This window comes from Oncorhynchus keta, chromosome 29, assembly GCF_023373465.1.
Source record: "Oncorhynchus keta strain PuntledgeMale-10-30-2019 chromosome 29, Oket_V2, whole genome shotgun sequence".
Lineage (NCBI taxonomy): Eukaryota > Metazoa > Chordata > Actinopteri > Salmoniformes > Salmonidae > Oncorhynchus > Oncorhynchus keta.
Genome location: NC_068449.1, coordinates 38,596,578 through 38,610,286, shown reverse-complemented (window position 1 = coordinate 38,610,286; position 13,709 = coordinate 38,596,578). Strand labels below are relative to the sequence as shown.

General features: G+C 42.2%; 1 protein-coding gene across 6 annotated transcripts in view; it reads left to right on the top strand.

Moving 5' to 3' along the window:
- LOC127913644 (neurexin-3a-beta-like) overlaps positions 1-13,709 on the top strand; it is an 85,461-nt gene that overhangs the window by 54,094 nt on the left and 17,658 nt on the right. For 2 of the 6 annotated variants that reach the window (XM_052486559.1, XM_052486557.1), the window contains exon 4: positions 13,416-13,497. In XM_052486559.1, the coding sequence (XP_052342519.1) occupies positions 13,416-13,497 (82 nt within the window). Of the gene's footprint in view, positions 1-13,415; positions 13,507-13,709 lie in introns of all 6 variants that reach the window. The other 4 variants (XM_052486558.1, XM_052486555.1, XM_052486560.1 and 1 more) reach the window with 3 other exon arrangements.

Genomic DNA, 13,709 nt, shown 5'->3' with positions numbered 1-13,709 from the left:
TCCTGTCTATAGTCCACATCACCACACAGCTGATGTATGGGGACCTGAGCGATTGAGCTGGGCTAGGCTGGAATAGCATGCAGTGTTGGACAAAATGGCTTTGATAACAGAGAGTAGTCAAATGGCAGAGTCAAGAGATGTCTGTACACAGGTCAGCTGTACTAATTAATTTAAGCATCCTACACTCTTAGAAAAAATGGTGCTATCTAGAAACTTAATTGGTTCTTCGGCTGTCCCCATAGGAGAACCCTTTGAAGAACCATTTTTGGTTCCAGGAAGAACCCTTTTGGATCCAGGTAGAACCGTTTTGGTTCCAGGTAGAACCGTTTTGGGTTCCATGTAGAATCCTTTCTTCAGAGTGGAACCCAAAAGGGTTCTACCTGGAACCAAAAGGGTTCTTCAAAGGTTTCCCCTATGGGGACAGCCAAAGAACCCTTTTGGAACCTTTTTTTCTAAGAATTTAATGGTCACCTTGATTCCTTTAGGCCTTGTTTTCTTTTCTTTCGACCAGACTCCGAACACCTTTCCTCCGCATTTCTCCGAATTCTTCTTCTCTCTGATCCCTTGAAGAAAATGAGTGCTAAAATCCCAAACTCACATGCCTATGTGAGCCTCAGCTTCTCCCTCCCCTCTGTCTCTAGCAGCCGTGCATAATTGCATGTTTAGGCCTGGGCTGTTGTCAGCTTAATAATGGTCTTCTTCTGTGGTAATGGGTCTAAGTCCTCGTCTCTTGTTATTCATGACAGTATTAGTCTAATTGTGCCGTCTCACACCAGCGGAGATTTCTGACCTCCCATTCAATTACAGGGGGAGCCAGAACCAAGCCTATAAGCAGGTTAAATCAGTTATCTTCAGACGTCAGATGCTTTAAGTTGTAGGGTCAGCAGCTTTTAGTGTCTGCTAGTGCTGTTTTAGAGCTGTGTTAAGTGTTTTTTTGTTATCAAGAAGGAACAATCGATTAGTTACGTAGTACCGTATATCTGTTCGGTGGACTGGTTGCTTACAGTGCAAACTAAAGTTCTATACTACCAGGCCATAAAAAGAGGATAGTCAATCGTCTGTGTGACCATATCGGAACTGATGGCCCACCATCTAGAGGTTCTCAACTACTGGCTGCATATAAGGCAGAAGCAGTAGGTACATACATATGTTTAAAATATGACAAAGGGTCCAGAAATGTAACACAATTGCTGGAGGAGTCAATAAGCATATTTTTATTGGGGAGAATACTCTGTTTGACTGGTCAGTTGACAGTTGAGCTTGTGTCTGGATATCATCTTCTCTTAATGTGCATGTGCTTGCTACTTCAGCCTCTCAATGGTTCGCTCCAACAGGAACTGTTTAGAGTTTTCTGCATGGCTGGTCCCCAACACCTGTCCCTGTCCCCAGCAGAGCCCAATGGTGAGGTACACTTTGACTGCCATACCACACCCAAATGAACTACCACCCAGGGACTCATTTCACTTCATTTCATTTCAGAAGCCATTTGCTAACAAAAATATCTCTCAAATACCAAAATGTCACCCAAATAGGTTTCACTACAGTTGTGAGAATTCACAGCATGCCGTGGCTAGATGGTACACTTTTCACCCCCTGCCTAGTGCTTAAGCCCTATCTGTCCTCCCCTGGCAGCGTGAATACATGGGGCTGTATTAGGTATGTATGAGCAGGATCCTGGACAGTGAGGAGTGAGCGTTGACTCATCCATCCAAGACTAAAATCCTCGCTGCAGCATTTTGTTCACGATTAATCAAAGTCAATCAAAGTCAATCCTAACTTCCCCATAACCTACATTAGGGTACTTACAATGTCTGATCACAGTGTTTCTTTTGTCATAGCATCAAAGGGTGTTTTTGCGTCAAAAATATCTGTTTCCAGAAATCCAACAGTTGGACTGCATGCTGTTGCCTGAAGAAATGTGTTCTTGTTTTATGGTGAAGTTTCTGTCACAGAGGCTATAAATGCTTTGTTCCATCCATATTGGAACCATATTCCTTGGCAGCTAGCTACCTCATCAAGGTAATTAGCCAACTATATCTAAGCTTACAGGGGATTTCACTGCACTGGCTTCTGTTTGTCATTTGGTTGCCAAAAATGGATCCACTAATTGAGTTGCTAGCCTCTTTCTGATTTGCCACCCTTTCTTTTTTACCTCATTCCCTCTCTCTTTCTGTCTCGCTCTGTGATCTCTATATTTTTCTCTCTTTTTCTCAATTTCTCTCCATTTCTCTCTCTCGCTCTCTGTCTCCCTCTCTCCCTCAGTGGGATGCTAATATTGCCTGGCATGGCTAGCAGCGGCTGTCAGTTAGCGAGCTGGCCAGCCGAGGTAAATATCCTGCATTGATTAGGCAGATTTGCATAGACACCACAGGCCTGGGGGAGGCAGGAGAGGAGGCAGAGTGGAATGCTAAAAAACCCAACAGCATATTACATAGACAACATGACAGAGCCTCAAAATACCCCAAATATCATCTCTCACTAATACCAGGGGGACGTTAGAGAGTGTGTGTGTGTGTGTGTGTGTGTGTGTGTGTGTGTGTGTGTGTGTGTGTGTGTGTGTGTGTGTGTGTGTGTGTGTGTGTGTGTGTGTGTGTGTGTGTGTGTGTGTGTGTGTGTGTGTGTGTGTTCGTGCGTGCGTGCGTGCGTGCGTGTGTGTGTGTGCGGGCGCCCGTGTCTCTGTCTCAGCTGCGAATCCACGACAAGGCCTGGCTGGGCCACTGTCAGATTGAATACTGTTTCCAGTATTGTCCCCTGACTAATCAGAAATGTTGAACATGCAGTAGGAGGTTCCTGGGATCTAATTGGTTATATTGCAATCATATGGTAAATCCCAAACACCTAGCCTACAGTCGGGAAGCATTGGCCATATCCCCTGTGAGTGCACATATTCACTGTCTGTATCAGTGCCACTGGAAAGTTTAGGACAATCATTTCCTCCAATTTCCTCCTCCAGGTGGATGTCATTGGTCGCTCCTTTCCGTAGGCCTAGATTAGATGGTTACATTCAAGAGGAGATGTTCAGTGTCACCAAAGTAGCTTAGGCCTACCATGCAATTTTCGGAGACCCTATTAAAAATTGTGATAATGTCTCCAGACATGTAAAGTGTAGTATAATTGCATGAAATGTGTTTGTAAAACTTAATAGAAAAGGGCTCAAGTACAAGTAAATGTCACCCAGTAAAATACTACTTGAGTAAAAGTCGAAAGGTTTCTGGTTTTCAATGTACTTAAGTACAGTGGTGGAAAACGTACTCAATTGTCAATTATCATGTAAAAGTAAATGCTATTTGTCAAATTCCTTATATTAAGCAAACCAGACTGTAAGATTCTGATTTTCTGTTCTTAGTCAACCTTGTGTTCTTTTTCTTTGTGTTCTTGAACGTAGCCCTGTTTCTTTGTGTTTTGAAACGTAGCCATGTTTCTTCATGTTCCTTTAATTGTTGTTTGTTGATTTCACCTGTGTTCGTTTCTCACCTGGTCACATCAGCTCCCTATTTAGTTCAGTTCTTTCTGTTTGTATGGTTGTGAGGAATTTGTAGCGAGGGCCAGCCGACTAGAGCATACAGGTCGCAGTGGTGGGTGGTATAAGGTGCTTTAGTAACAAAGTGGATGGCACTGTGATAAACTGCATCCAGTTTGCTGAGTAGAGTATTGGAAGCTATTTTGTAGATGACATCGCCGAAGTCGAGGATCGGTAGGATAGTCAGTTTTACTAGGGTAAGTTTGGCGGCGTGAGTGAAGGAGGCTTTGTTGCGAAATAGAAAGCCGATTCTAGATTTGATTTTGGATTGGAGATGTTTGATATGAGTCTAGAAGGAGAGTTTACAGTCTAGCCAGACACCTAGGTACTTATAGATGTCCACATATTCTAGGTCGGAACCATCCAGGGTGGTGATGCTAGTTGGGCGTGCGGGTGCAGGCAGCGAATGGTTGAAAAGCATTCATTTGGTTTTACTAGCGTTTAAGAGCAGTTGGGGGCCACGGAAGGAGTGTTGTATGGCATTGAAACTCGTTTGAAGCTCGTTTAGATGCTGTGCAGTTATAGGATTGGTTGTAATGCAATCGTAAAATGGTCAGGGAGGCGACGAAGAACCCGATGGTCACTCAGACAGAGCTCCAGAGTTCCTCTGTGGAGATGGGAGAACCTTCCAGAAGGACAACCATCTCTGCAGCACTCCACCAATCAGGCCTTTATGTTAGAGTGGCCAGAAGGAAGCCAATCCTCAGTATCAGGCACATGACAGCCCTGTTGGAGTTTGCCAAAAGGCACCTGAAGGACTCTCAGACCATGAGAAACAATATTCTCGGGTCTGATGAAAGAAAGATTTAACTCTTTGGCCTGAATGCCAAGTGTCACGTCTGGAGGAAACCTGGCACCATCCCTACGGTGAAGCATGGGGATGTTTTTCAGCGGCAGGGACTGGGAAACTAGTTAGGATCGAGGGAAAGATGAACGGAGCAAAGTATAGAGAGATCCTTGATGAAAATCTGCTCCAAAGTTCTCAGGAGAGCACCTGAGAGCGAGCACCTGATGAAAACCTGGCCAGGGCCAGGTGTGCATTTAACATTTTTTGCAAGGTCAATACTGTCGGGCTGTGTGGAGAGTAACCCACAGAGACTGTGTGCCACAAAATGAGTGACAAAATGTTACAAAACCTGGCCAGATGATTTCAAGTCAACAGTCTCAAATCCAAGTCAAGTCTCAAGTTATTTTCTTTTCTATGTGAGTCAGACTCGAGTCCAAGTCATATGACTCAATTCCACAGCTCTGCTAACTAGCATTAGCGCAATGACTGGAAGTCTTGCTAGCAGATACCCATAGACTTTCAGTCATTGCGCTAATGCTAGTTAGCAATTGCGCTAGTGCTAATCCGCAAATTCCTTCAAACTTCACGCAGACATATAATTTTTATCCACGAGTTCATTTGAATGGGAACTAGTGAAATTGCCAAAATATCAATTTACGCAGGGGCAACAAAGGCGTTGAATGCATAGTCCTGGAGGCAGAGCTGAGCGATTTCCACTAGATGCGGCCAGCTGCAAAGTCACAATTGGCTATAGAAATGTGCTTTTCGGTCCTAAATTGAGGTTAGGGTTAGGCATAAGGTTAGCAGTATGGTTAGGGTTGAGGTTAGGTTTAGAATCAGCTTGTATTACTTTGTGGCTCTGCCAGTTAGTGACTACCCTGCAGAGCTGCCTCCAGTACATGAGTCATCCCAATAAATGCCAGCCTGCATAACTGAGGCCAGCTCCAGGTTTTGTCTGTTAACCTTAGGGATATTGGTGAGAATTCAGTCAGAGTAGCGTTATGTGATAAAGCTACAAACGGCCATCGTTTAATCTGTTGTAACCATGCAGATGGCTATAGAAAGCTTTCATCCTCTTTCTGTCGGTCCCCCAGGTTGCAGTGAGGGCGGTTTTAGAGAAGGGCTTTAGTGTGTGTGGGCTTTAGTTTGTGTGTGTCTGTGCGTGTGTGTGTTTTGGCCCTGGTCTTTCGGGAGCTTAGAGGCTCTTTAACATGAGGACAGCCTGAAAGCATCAGTATGCAGACACACACACACACACATGCAGGATTGGGACCTGTAGTTTGATGCAGCTTGGCTTGGGTATTGGTGGCAAGCAGTATGAGCTAATCTTAGAGGTGTGTGCGTGTGTGCGTGTGTGCGTGTGTGCGCCCTTTCCTGCAGTCAGATGACCATATCGCCCTCTACTGGCCTCATGGGTGACCTTTATAATGGAAAAGTGTTTATTTCTACATTTCAATGTTGCAGCTTGCTGAAAATTGGAATGTTATTAATATATTACATACTTTTATAATTCAATCTGGTGTTTATATGTCAAATGGTTTTGTTATATGTAATATCTGTTAAGCATAATTTTGGGATGCAAACTCAAAATGTAAAACATTTCAACTCTATATCTGACATGGTACAGGTGTCCTCTTTTTTAAAGCCCATAACCATGTGTGTGAGGTGTATACTTTTGTTTCAAAGTAGATTTGTTTAAGACTACCTAAGACCCTGATTTAACCCACTGTAGTAAAAGGTTAAAGTGGGTGTGGGGTTAAGAGGAGTAGCTAGGTTGGTGAGTTAAACAAGTGTGTCTGTAGCTGTGAGTATGTGAATATTTTTTGTGTGCATTTGTCAAACTCAATGCGCAGAGCTTTTCTAAAGCAGGTTTATCATGGTGACAAAAATAGTGTATTGTACTTTCCTTGAATAATGTGTGTAATCCACCAGCACTGACAGTAACATCTCTCTCTCTGGTGCTCTGGAAGTGCACACCAGGGTTGAGGAGTAACATATTACATGTAATCAATTACATGTAAGGGATTCCAAAAAAACGGTACCTGTAATCAGTTAAGTTACCAGCAAAAATGTTGTAATCAGATTACCGATACGTAGATGAATACTTTGAGGATTCCTTTTAAATTCAGAAAGGATGTTTGCGAGAGAAAAATGATTTGACACTTCGCTGTTTTCTCAATGACATTCAAAATCAGCATTGAAAAAAGACGGAAGATTAAATATGTTCTACCTGGTGATGACACACCAAATGTTTTTGATGGATCGCGGGAAAAGAGCAGGAATAGGCTTTTGTAGGTTACAGTCCAAGATATGTCTTCCAGTCTTCCGACTGCTGTCGGCATCCAAAGATCCAACTTCAATAAATGCTTGGGAGGTAAGGATGACAGTAGTGGTGTAGCCTACGGCGATATGGATATCACTTATTATTGATATCTACATAGAGCATTGATGTGCATCACACTGCTGCTCTCTCATTTTACTGTTTGCGCCTGGTTGTTGTGGTTGGCGTTTCACGAATCTAAATGTGTATTTGAACCCAATAATGGTTGAATTCAAGAAGTTGAAACTGCCTATAAATCATTGTTTTTGAAACCAGTGGACAGCCAGTGAAAAACGAACTCTTGCAACAGTTGCATAGTGCGGATCCCAGCCTATGGAATAAAAGTGGACCTTTTATTGCTCAATCTAATTCATGCTGATAAAAACATTATCCATAGACCTAATGGACACATGCTCAAACTTGACCTCATTTTATATATATATACAGTTGAAGTCGAAAGTTTACATACACTTAGGTTGGAGTCATTAAAACTCGTTTTTCAACCACTCCACAAATTTCTTTTTAACAAACTATAGTTTTGGCAAGTCAGTTAGGACATCTACTTTGTGCATGACACAAGTAATTTTCCAACAATTGTTTACAGACAAATTATTGAACTTCTAATTCACTGTATCACAATTCCAGTGGGTCAGAAGTTTACATACACTAAGTTGACTGTGGAGATGCTGGAGGAAACGGGTACAAGAGTATCTATATCCACAGTAAAACGAGTCCTAGATCAACATAACCCGAAAGGCCGCTCAGCAAGGAAGAAGCCACTGTTCCAAACCACCATAAAAAGTCAGACTATGGTTTGCAACTGCACATGGGGACAAAGATCGTACTTTTTGGAGAAATGTCCTCTGGTCTGATGAAACAAAAATGTAACTGCTCGGCCATAATGACCATTGTTATGTTTGGAGGAAAAAGGGGGAGGCTTGCAAGCCGAAGAACACCATCCCAACCGTGAAGCACGGGGTTGTCAGCATCATGTTGTGGGGGTGCTTTGCTGCAGGAGGGACTGGTGCACTTCACAAAATAGATGGCATTCATGAGGATGGAAATTCTGTGGATATATTGAAGCAACATCTCAAGACATCAGTCAGGAAGTTAAAGTAAAGCTTGGTTGAAAATGGGTCTACCAAATGGACAATGACCCCAAGCATACATTCTAAAGTTGTGGCAAAATGGCTTAAGGACCACAAAGTCAAGGTATTTGAGTGGCCATCACAAAGACCTGACATTTGTGGGCAGAACTGAAAAAACGCGTGCGAGCGAGGTTACCTACATACCTGACTAAGTTACACCAGCTCTGTCGGGAGGAATGGGCCAAAATTCACCCAACTTATTGTGGGAAGCTACGAAAATGTTTGACCCAAGTTAAACAATGTAAAGGAAACTATACCAAATACTAATTGAATGTATGTACACTTCTGACCCACTGGGAATGTGATGAAAGAAATACAAGCTGAAATAAATCATTCTCTCTACTACTATTCTGACATTCACATTATTAAAATGATGTGGTGATCCTAACTGATCTAATTGTTACTTGGGTTAAATGTCAGGAATTGTGAAAAACTGAGTATAAATGTACTTGGCTAAACGTCCGACTTCAACTGTCTATGTTTTACCCCTTTTTCTCCCCAATTTCGTGGTATTCAATTGGTAGTTACGGTCTTGTCCCATCACTCGGGAGAGTCCATAGCTGTGCGTCCCCCAAAACACCACCCAGCCAAGCCGCACTGCTTCTTGACAGAAGCCAGCCACACCAACGTGCCGGAGGAAACACTGTGCACCTGGCAACCACATCAGCTTGCATTGCACCCATCCCGCCATAGGAGTCGCTACTGTGCGATGGGACAAGAACATCCTTGCCGGCTAAACCCTCCTCTAACCCGGCGGACGCTGGGCTGATTGTTTACCGCCCCATGGGTCTCGCAGTCGCGGCCGGCTGCGACAGAGCCTGGACTTCAACCAGGGTCTCTAGTGGCCTTAGACCACTGCGCCACTCGGGAGGCCAAACTTGCACACTTTTGATAGACTTAAAGCGGCAATCTGTATTTGCTACATCTATTTTTTAACTTATAAATTATATATACTGTATCAGTCAAAGATTTTTCTTTATTTTGACTATTTTCTTAATTGTAAAATTATAGTGAATACATCAAAACTATGAAATAACACATAAGGAATCATCTAGTAACAAAAAAGTGTTAAACAAATCAAAATAGATTTTAGATTCATCAAAGTAGCCAACCTTTGCCTCGATGAAAGCTTCGCACACTCTTGGCAAAGCATGCCATTCCATGGGCGCAGCATTTATTTTTCAACTCGAATCAACAAACAAAATAAAGTATATTTGGGTACAAAAATAAAATCCAAATTAAAACAATAGCAGGGCATAAACCGTCCTTATTATTCCTCCTCATACACAGATAACAATACATTAATCACTGGACACAAAAAATCCTCCATGACAACAAGGTAATCTCGCTAATAAGTCCTTAGTTTTGGGGTCATGGCTAATCTATACTTCCATATTTCCAAGTCCTATTCTTGAAGATCAAGGGGTATAACATTTATTATGAATGGAATTCTGATAGACTTTGGTTTTTAATGTAAAGATATCATTTAATTGTATTATTATATGCAGTAGAAGGCAATGGGTTAGAAGAAGCCTACATAACCAACCCATGAAGTAAAATATGGCCAGCTATGTAAACTTTAACAATGATTTATCCAGCAATGGATGTTGTTCAATTGGTAACATATATTTTTGTCTTCTTCTAATGCCTCTTAAGGTTGAAGTAATCTAAAAGTAACGGAATGTAATCAGATTACTTTACCGAGTTTGGGTAATCCAAAAGTTACTTGACTGATTACAATTTTGGACAGATAACTTATAACTGTAATGGATTACATTTAGAAGGTAACCTACCCATCCCTGGTGCACACATTAATTTTTCGATTCAAGCTGTGTTTTTTTATCACTAAGATTGTGAGCCACCAAACGCTGTATGTTTAGTACAGCGATATACTGATCTGATACTCTTAGGACACACCTTATATCCTTCCTTTCTTCCTTCCTTAATTCCTTCCTTCCTTTCTTATTTCCTTCATTCCTTCCTTCATTATTTTCTTCTTTCCTTAATTCCTTAATTTCTTCCTTCCTTGTTGGCTTTTCTAGTGCAGGTTTTCAAGTAGTTATATTATCCTGTGCTGTAGATGGACATACTGTGCATACATACATTCAGACACACAGACAGACTGACATCCGAAGCTCACCTCCGCTTCAGAGGGACAAATGTTGCGTGAAATCAATAGACAGATTCATCCTGATATGAGATGTTTGCGCTCTGAAAAATGCTTAATTTCCTGGAGACTTGAAATAAATTGAAAAGGATTTGTGTGGATTTGCTTATCAGTGGGCCAGTGTGAAGCCTGCTCTCATTTAAGGCTTGAGGACACATCAGAATAGAGCTAATCTTCTACAGAGGTTCAATACGGAGTTCTCCCTCTCTGTCAGACCTGGGATGGACTGAGTGAAAGGATTGAGCCAGCATATGAGACTGATAGAAGACTTATACCATGTCGAGATATATTTGCGCGTTGTTATAGCAGGGATTAGGCTATTTTCTCCATCCCTTCTTGATCCTTTCAAATATGAAATGTAGGATACAGTACATTGGCAGCTAACATGTTGTCACACAGCAGTGAGAGTGAAGAGATGGGTATGTACATCTCTTAGGTGACATTGGAGAGGGAATGAGAAATATCCCTTCTTGTCTTTTGTCACCCCCCTCTGGACAAATCAACCATAATGTATTGTAATAATAATAATACAATTAAAGAAATGCATCCAGTACTTATATAGTAGGCATTACGAAATAGTAACAAAAAAAGTATAATGTGTATTTTTGGGAACATTTGGTAACCTACATTGTGGTGACATGTTGTGGTGCAGCCAGGACTCTTGGCACCATTCTTCTCTTATGAGGGATATGGTAAACCTGACGCCAGTGGGACACAGCCGCCTAGGGCACATGTATATTTGTCGATTTTCCCACCGGTTTACCCAGAAGGGGTGTGTGTGCGTGCGTGTGTTCTAACGCTGACACATACCAAAATAGAATACCATTGCAAGCCATGGCTGGATTCACTTACACTCCTAGATAAGAGGTGTAATTCTACACTTACAGACTCCATTGATTTTGGCTTCAGACTAATGTGTCTAAGAGAAATATCGCTATATGCAGTGGTGTACATAAGTAAGCTCACAGACAGCTTTGGCATTACTCTTAACACCGTGAAAGGGGATGGAGGGAGCCAGGCGTTGGGTTGTTTATGACATTAAGCACGGTCATTCTCAGCCATTTGACTGCGAAATCGGAGATCATTTCCCATTTTTCCTAGGAATCAGTCAATTACTTTTCTCATTGCTTTTCACATCTGCGATCTCCTCCCTCTGAAAGACGGCAAGCAGTCTTTTTCCACACTAAATATAAATTCAATGAATAATTTCATATTTACCGCCGGGCCATATTTTACAGCGCTCCAGTGTGGATGCCCTCGATGCCTGCTTATTCATCTTTGTGCATTTGAATTATTTTTACTCCACTATAAACTGTTTTAATGTGTATGAGTGTGAGTGTGTGTTCGTGGGTTTCTCCCCACCACACACACACCCTCTCTCTGGTCAGGTGTAGATTTCATACTCCTAGTGTGGGTCTGTGTCAAAAAAAATCTCAAAATGTACTTTTGTCACATGCGCCGAATACAACAAGTGTAGACTTTATGGTGAAATGCTTACTTATGAGCACAACAACAATAACAAATATATATACAAGGAGTGCCGGTACTGAGTCAATGTGCAGGGGTAAGAGGTAGTTGAGGTAATATGTACATGTAAGTAGGAGTAAAAGTGACAAGGCAGTCAGGATAGGTATACTGAGTAAAAATATAAACGCAAGATGTAAAGTGTTGGTCCCATGTTTCATGAGCTGAAATTAAAAATCCCAGAAATGTTCAATATGCACAAATCTGGTTTCTCTCAAATCTGGTGCACAATTTTGTTAACATCCCTGTTCGTGAGCATTTCTCCTTTGCCAAGATAATCCATCCACCTGACAGGTGTGGCATTTCAAGAAGCTGATTAAACAGCATGATTATTATACAGGTGCACCTTGTGCTGGGGACAATAAAAGACCACTCTAAAATGTGCAGTTTTGTCACACAATACAATGACACAAATGTTTTGAGGGAGTGTGCAATTGGCATGCTGACTGCAGGAATGTCCACCACAGCTGTTGCCAGAGAATTGAATGTTCATTTCTTTATGCCCTCCAAGGCTTGTTTTAGAGAATTTGGCAGTACGCCCGACCAGCCTCACAACCGCAGATCAGCCCAGCACCTGATTTCCTGATATGATAACTGTAACTCAGTAAAATCTTTGAAATTGTTTCATGTTGTGTTTACATTTTCGTTCAGTATAATAAACAGAGCAGCAGCAGCGTATGTGAAGTGTGTGAAAGTGTGTTGTGTGAGTGTGTAATATGTGTGTAGTATGTGTGAGTGTGTGGGTTGTCCGGTGAGTGTGCATAGAGCCAGTGCAAAAAAAGGGGGTCAATGTAAATAGTCCGGGTAGCCATTTGATCAACTGTTCATCAGGCTTATGGCTTGGGGGTAGAAGCTGTTCAGAAGCCTTTTGGTCCTGGACTTGGCTCGCAGGTACCACTTGCCGTGCGGTAGCAGAGAAAACATTTATGACTTGGGTGGCTAGAGGCTTTGACCATTTTTAGGGCCTTCCTCTGCAGGTGTGTGTGTGTGCATGCTTGGGTGCGTGTGTGTGTTTTACAGTCCCATCAGCCCTAACAGTATTTACGGTGCTGTTGGTCTGTCCAACCCCTGATGACTCCATTACTCCCCCTGATATTTATAATTTCATAAAGCTGCTCCATGACAACGTTTATTTTATCACCCTCCTAATCTCCTACTAATAAAGACATGCCAAACGCTGGGGTTGAAAAACGAGTGCGGCCCGAGCGAGGGAAGGAGAGGAGAGATAAATCAGAGGTGGAGGTGCAGGAGATTGTCAATGATCGGGCCGCTACGATCGAGCTGCCCCGCTCGATAGCCATGATCTATAGTAATGAAAATCCATGCAAACTATTGAGAGGGTAAGATGGAGGGGACAGGGGTGAGAAATTGGGCCGAGTTAACAACCGCGATGAGGAGACGTCGCCGGGGAAATATTATGGCAGCCGTTTGAAAGAAAGGCTTTGATAAACACGGCAGAAGTTTTTCAATTACCCGACTGCCCATGCAGTAAAGAGTAAAAGATGGAAAGCTGGCCGCTGCCCAGATCAGAGCTATAATGCAATAATACAATTCACAGAGGAGTTTGACTTTTGTTTTTCTACTTTGCCTGAAATGAACTACTGTACAGTATAATGCGTTCATTTCAGAGAGGAGTTTGGATTTTCTTTTTCTACTTTGCCCGGATATGAACTCAAAGGAAGCAAGTGGAATGTATTTCCCCTCTCATTCCAAAGCTTTTGCTGTAAGGCAATAGAAAATGAAAGATTGTTTATGAAATGTCACATCTTCAATTACTGTATAGTGATCTCTGACATTGGAAAAAAGCTGAACATTGAAACTAATGATCTTCTTGTCTGTGTGTTTGTGTCCTTTTCCTGTCTGTGTCTGTGTGTGTCCCTGTGTATGTATCGGTTTGTCTTTGTTTCTTCTTTTTCTTTGTCTGTTCTTCACACGTTTGGCCCATGAAGCAGACAACGGATGACATCGTGTCGTCGGCAGAGTGTTCGAGTGATGACGAGGACCTGGAGGAGTGCGACTCTGGCCATGCAGGTGGGCTAGGTTAGTTTACCTCTGCTTGCTCTCACCCTGCTCTTTCACTCCATACACACCTGAGGATGAAGCACTGCATCCTCTAAGCATCACAGCCCCATGGACACACAAAGTGTAACTTCCAAAAATAGAAACTAGATGTAGTGAAATATAACAAAACAAGACAAATCATTCAACACTGAGACAGAATATTGGGTAAGACTGGAGATTTG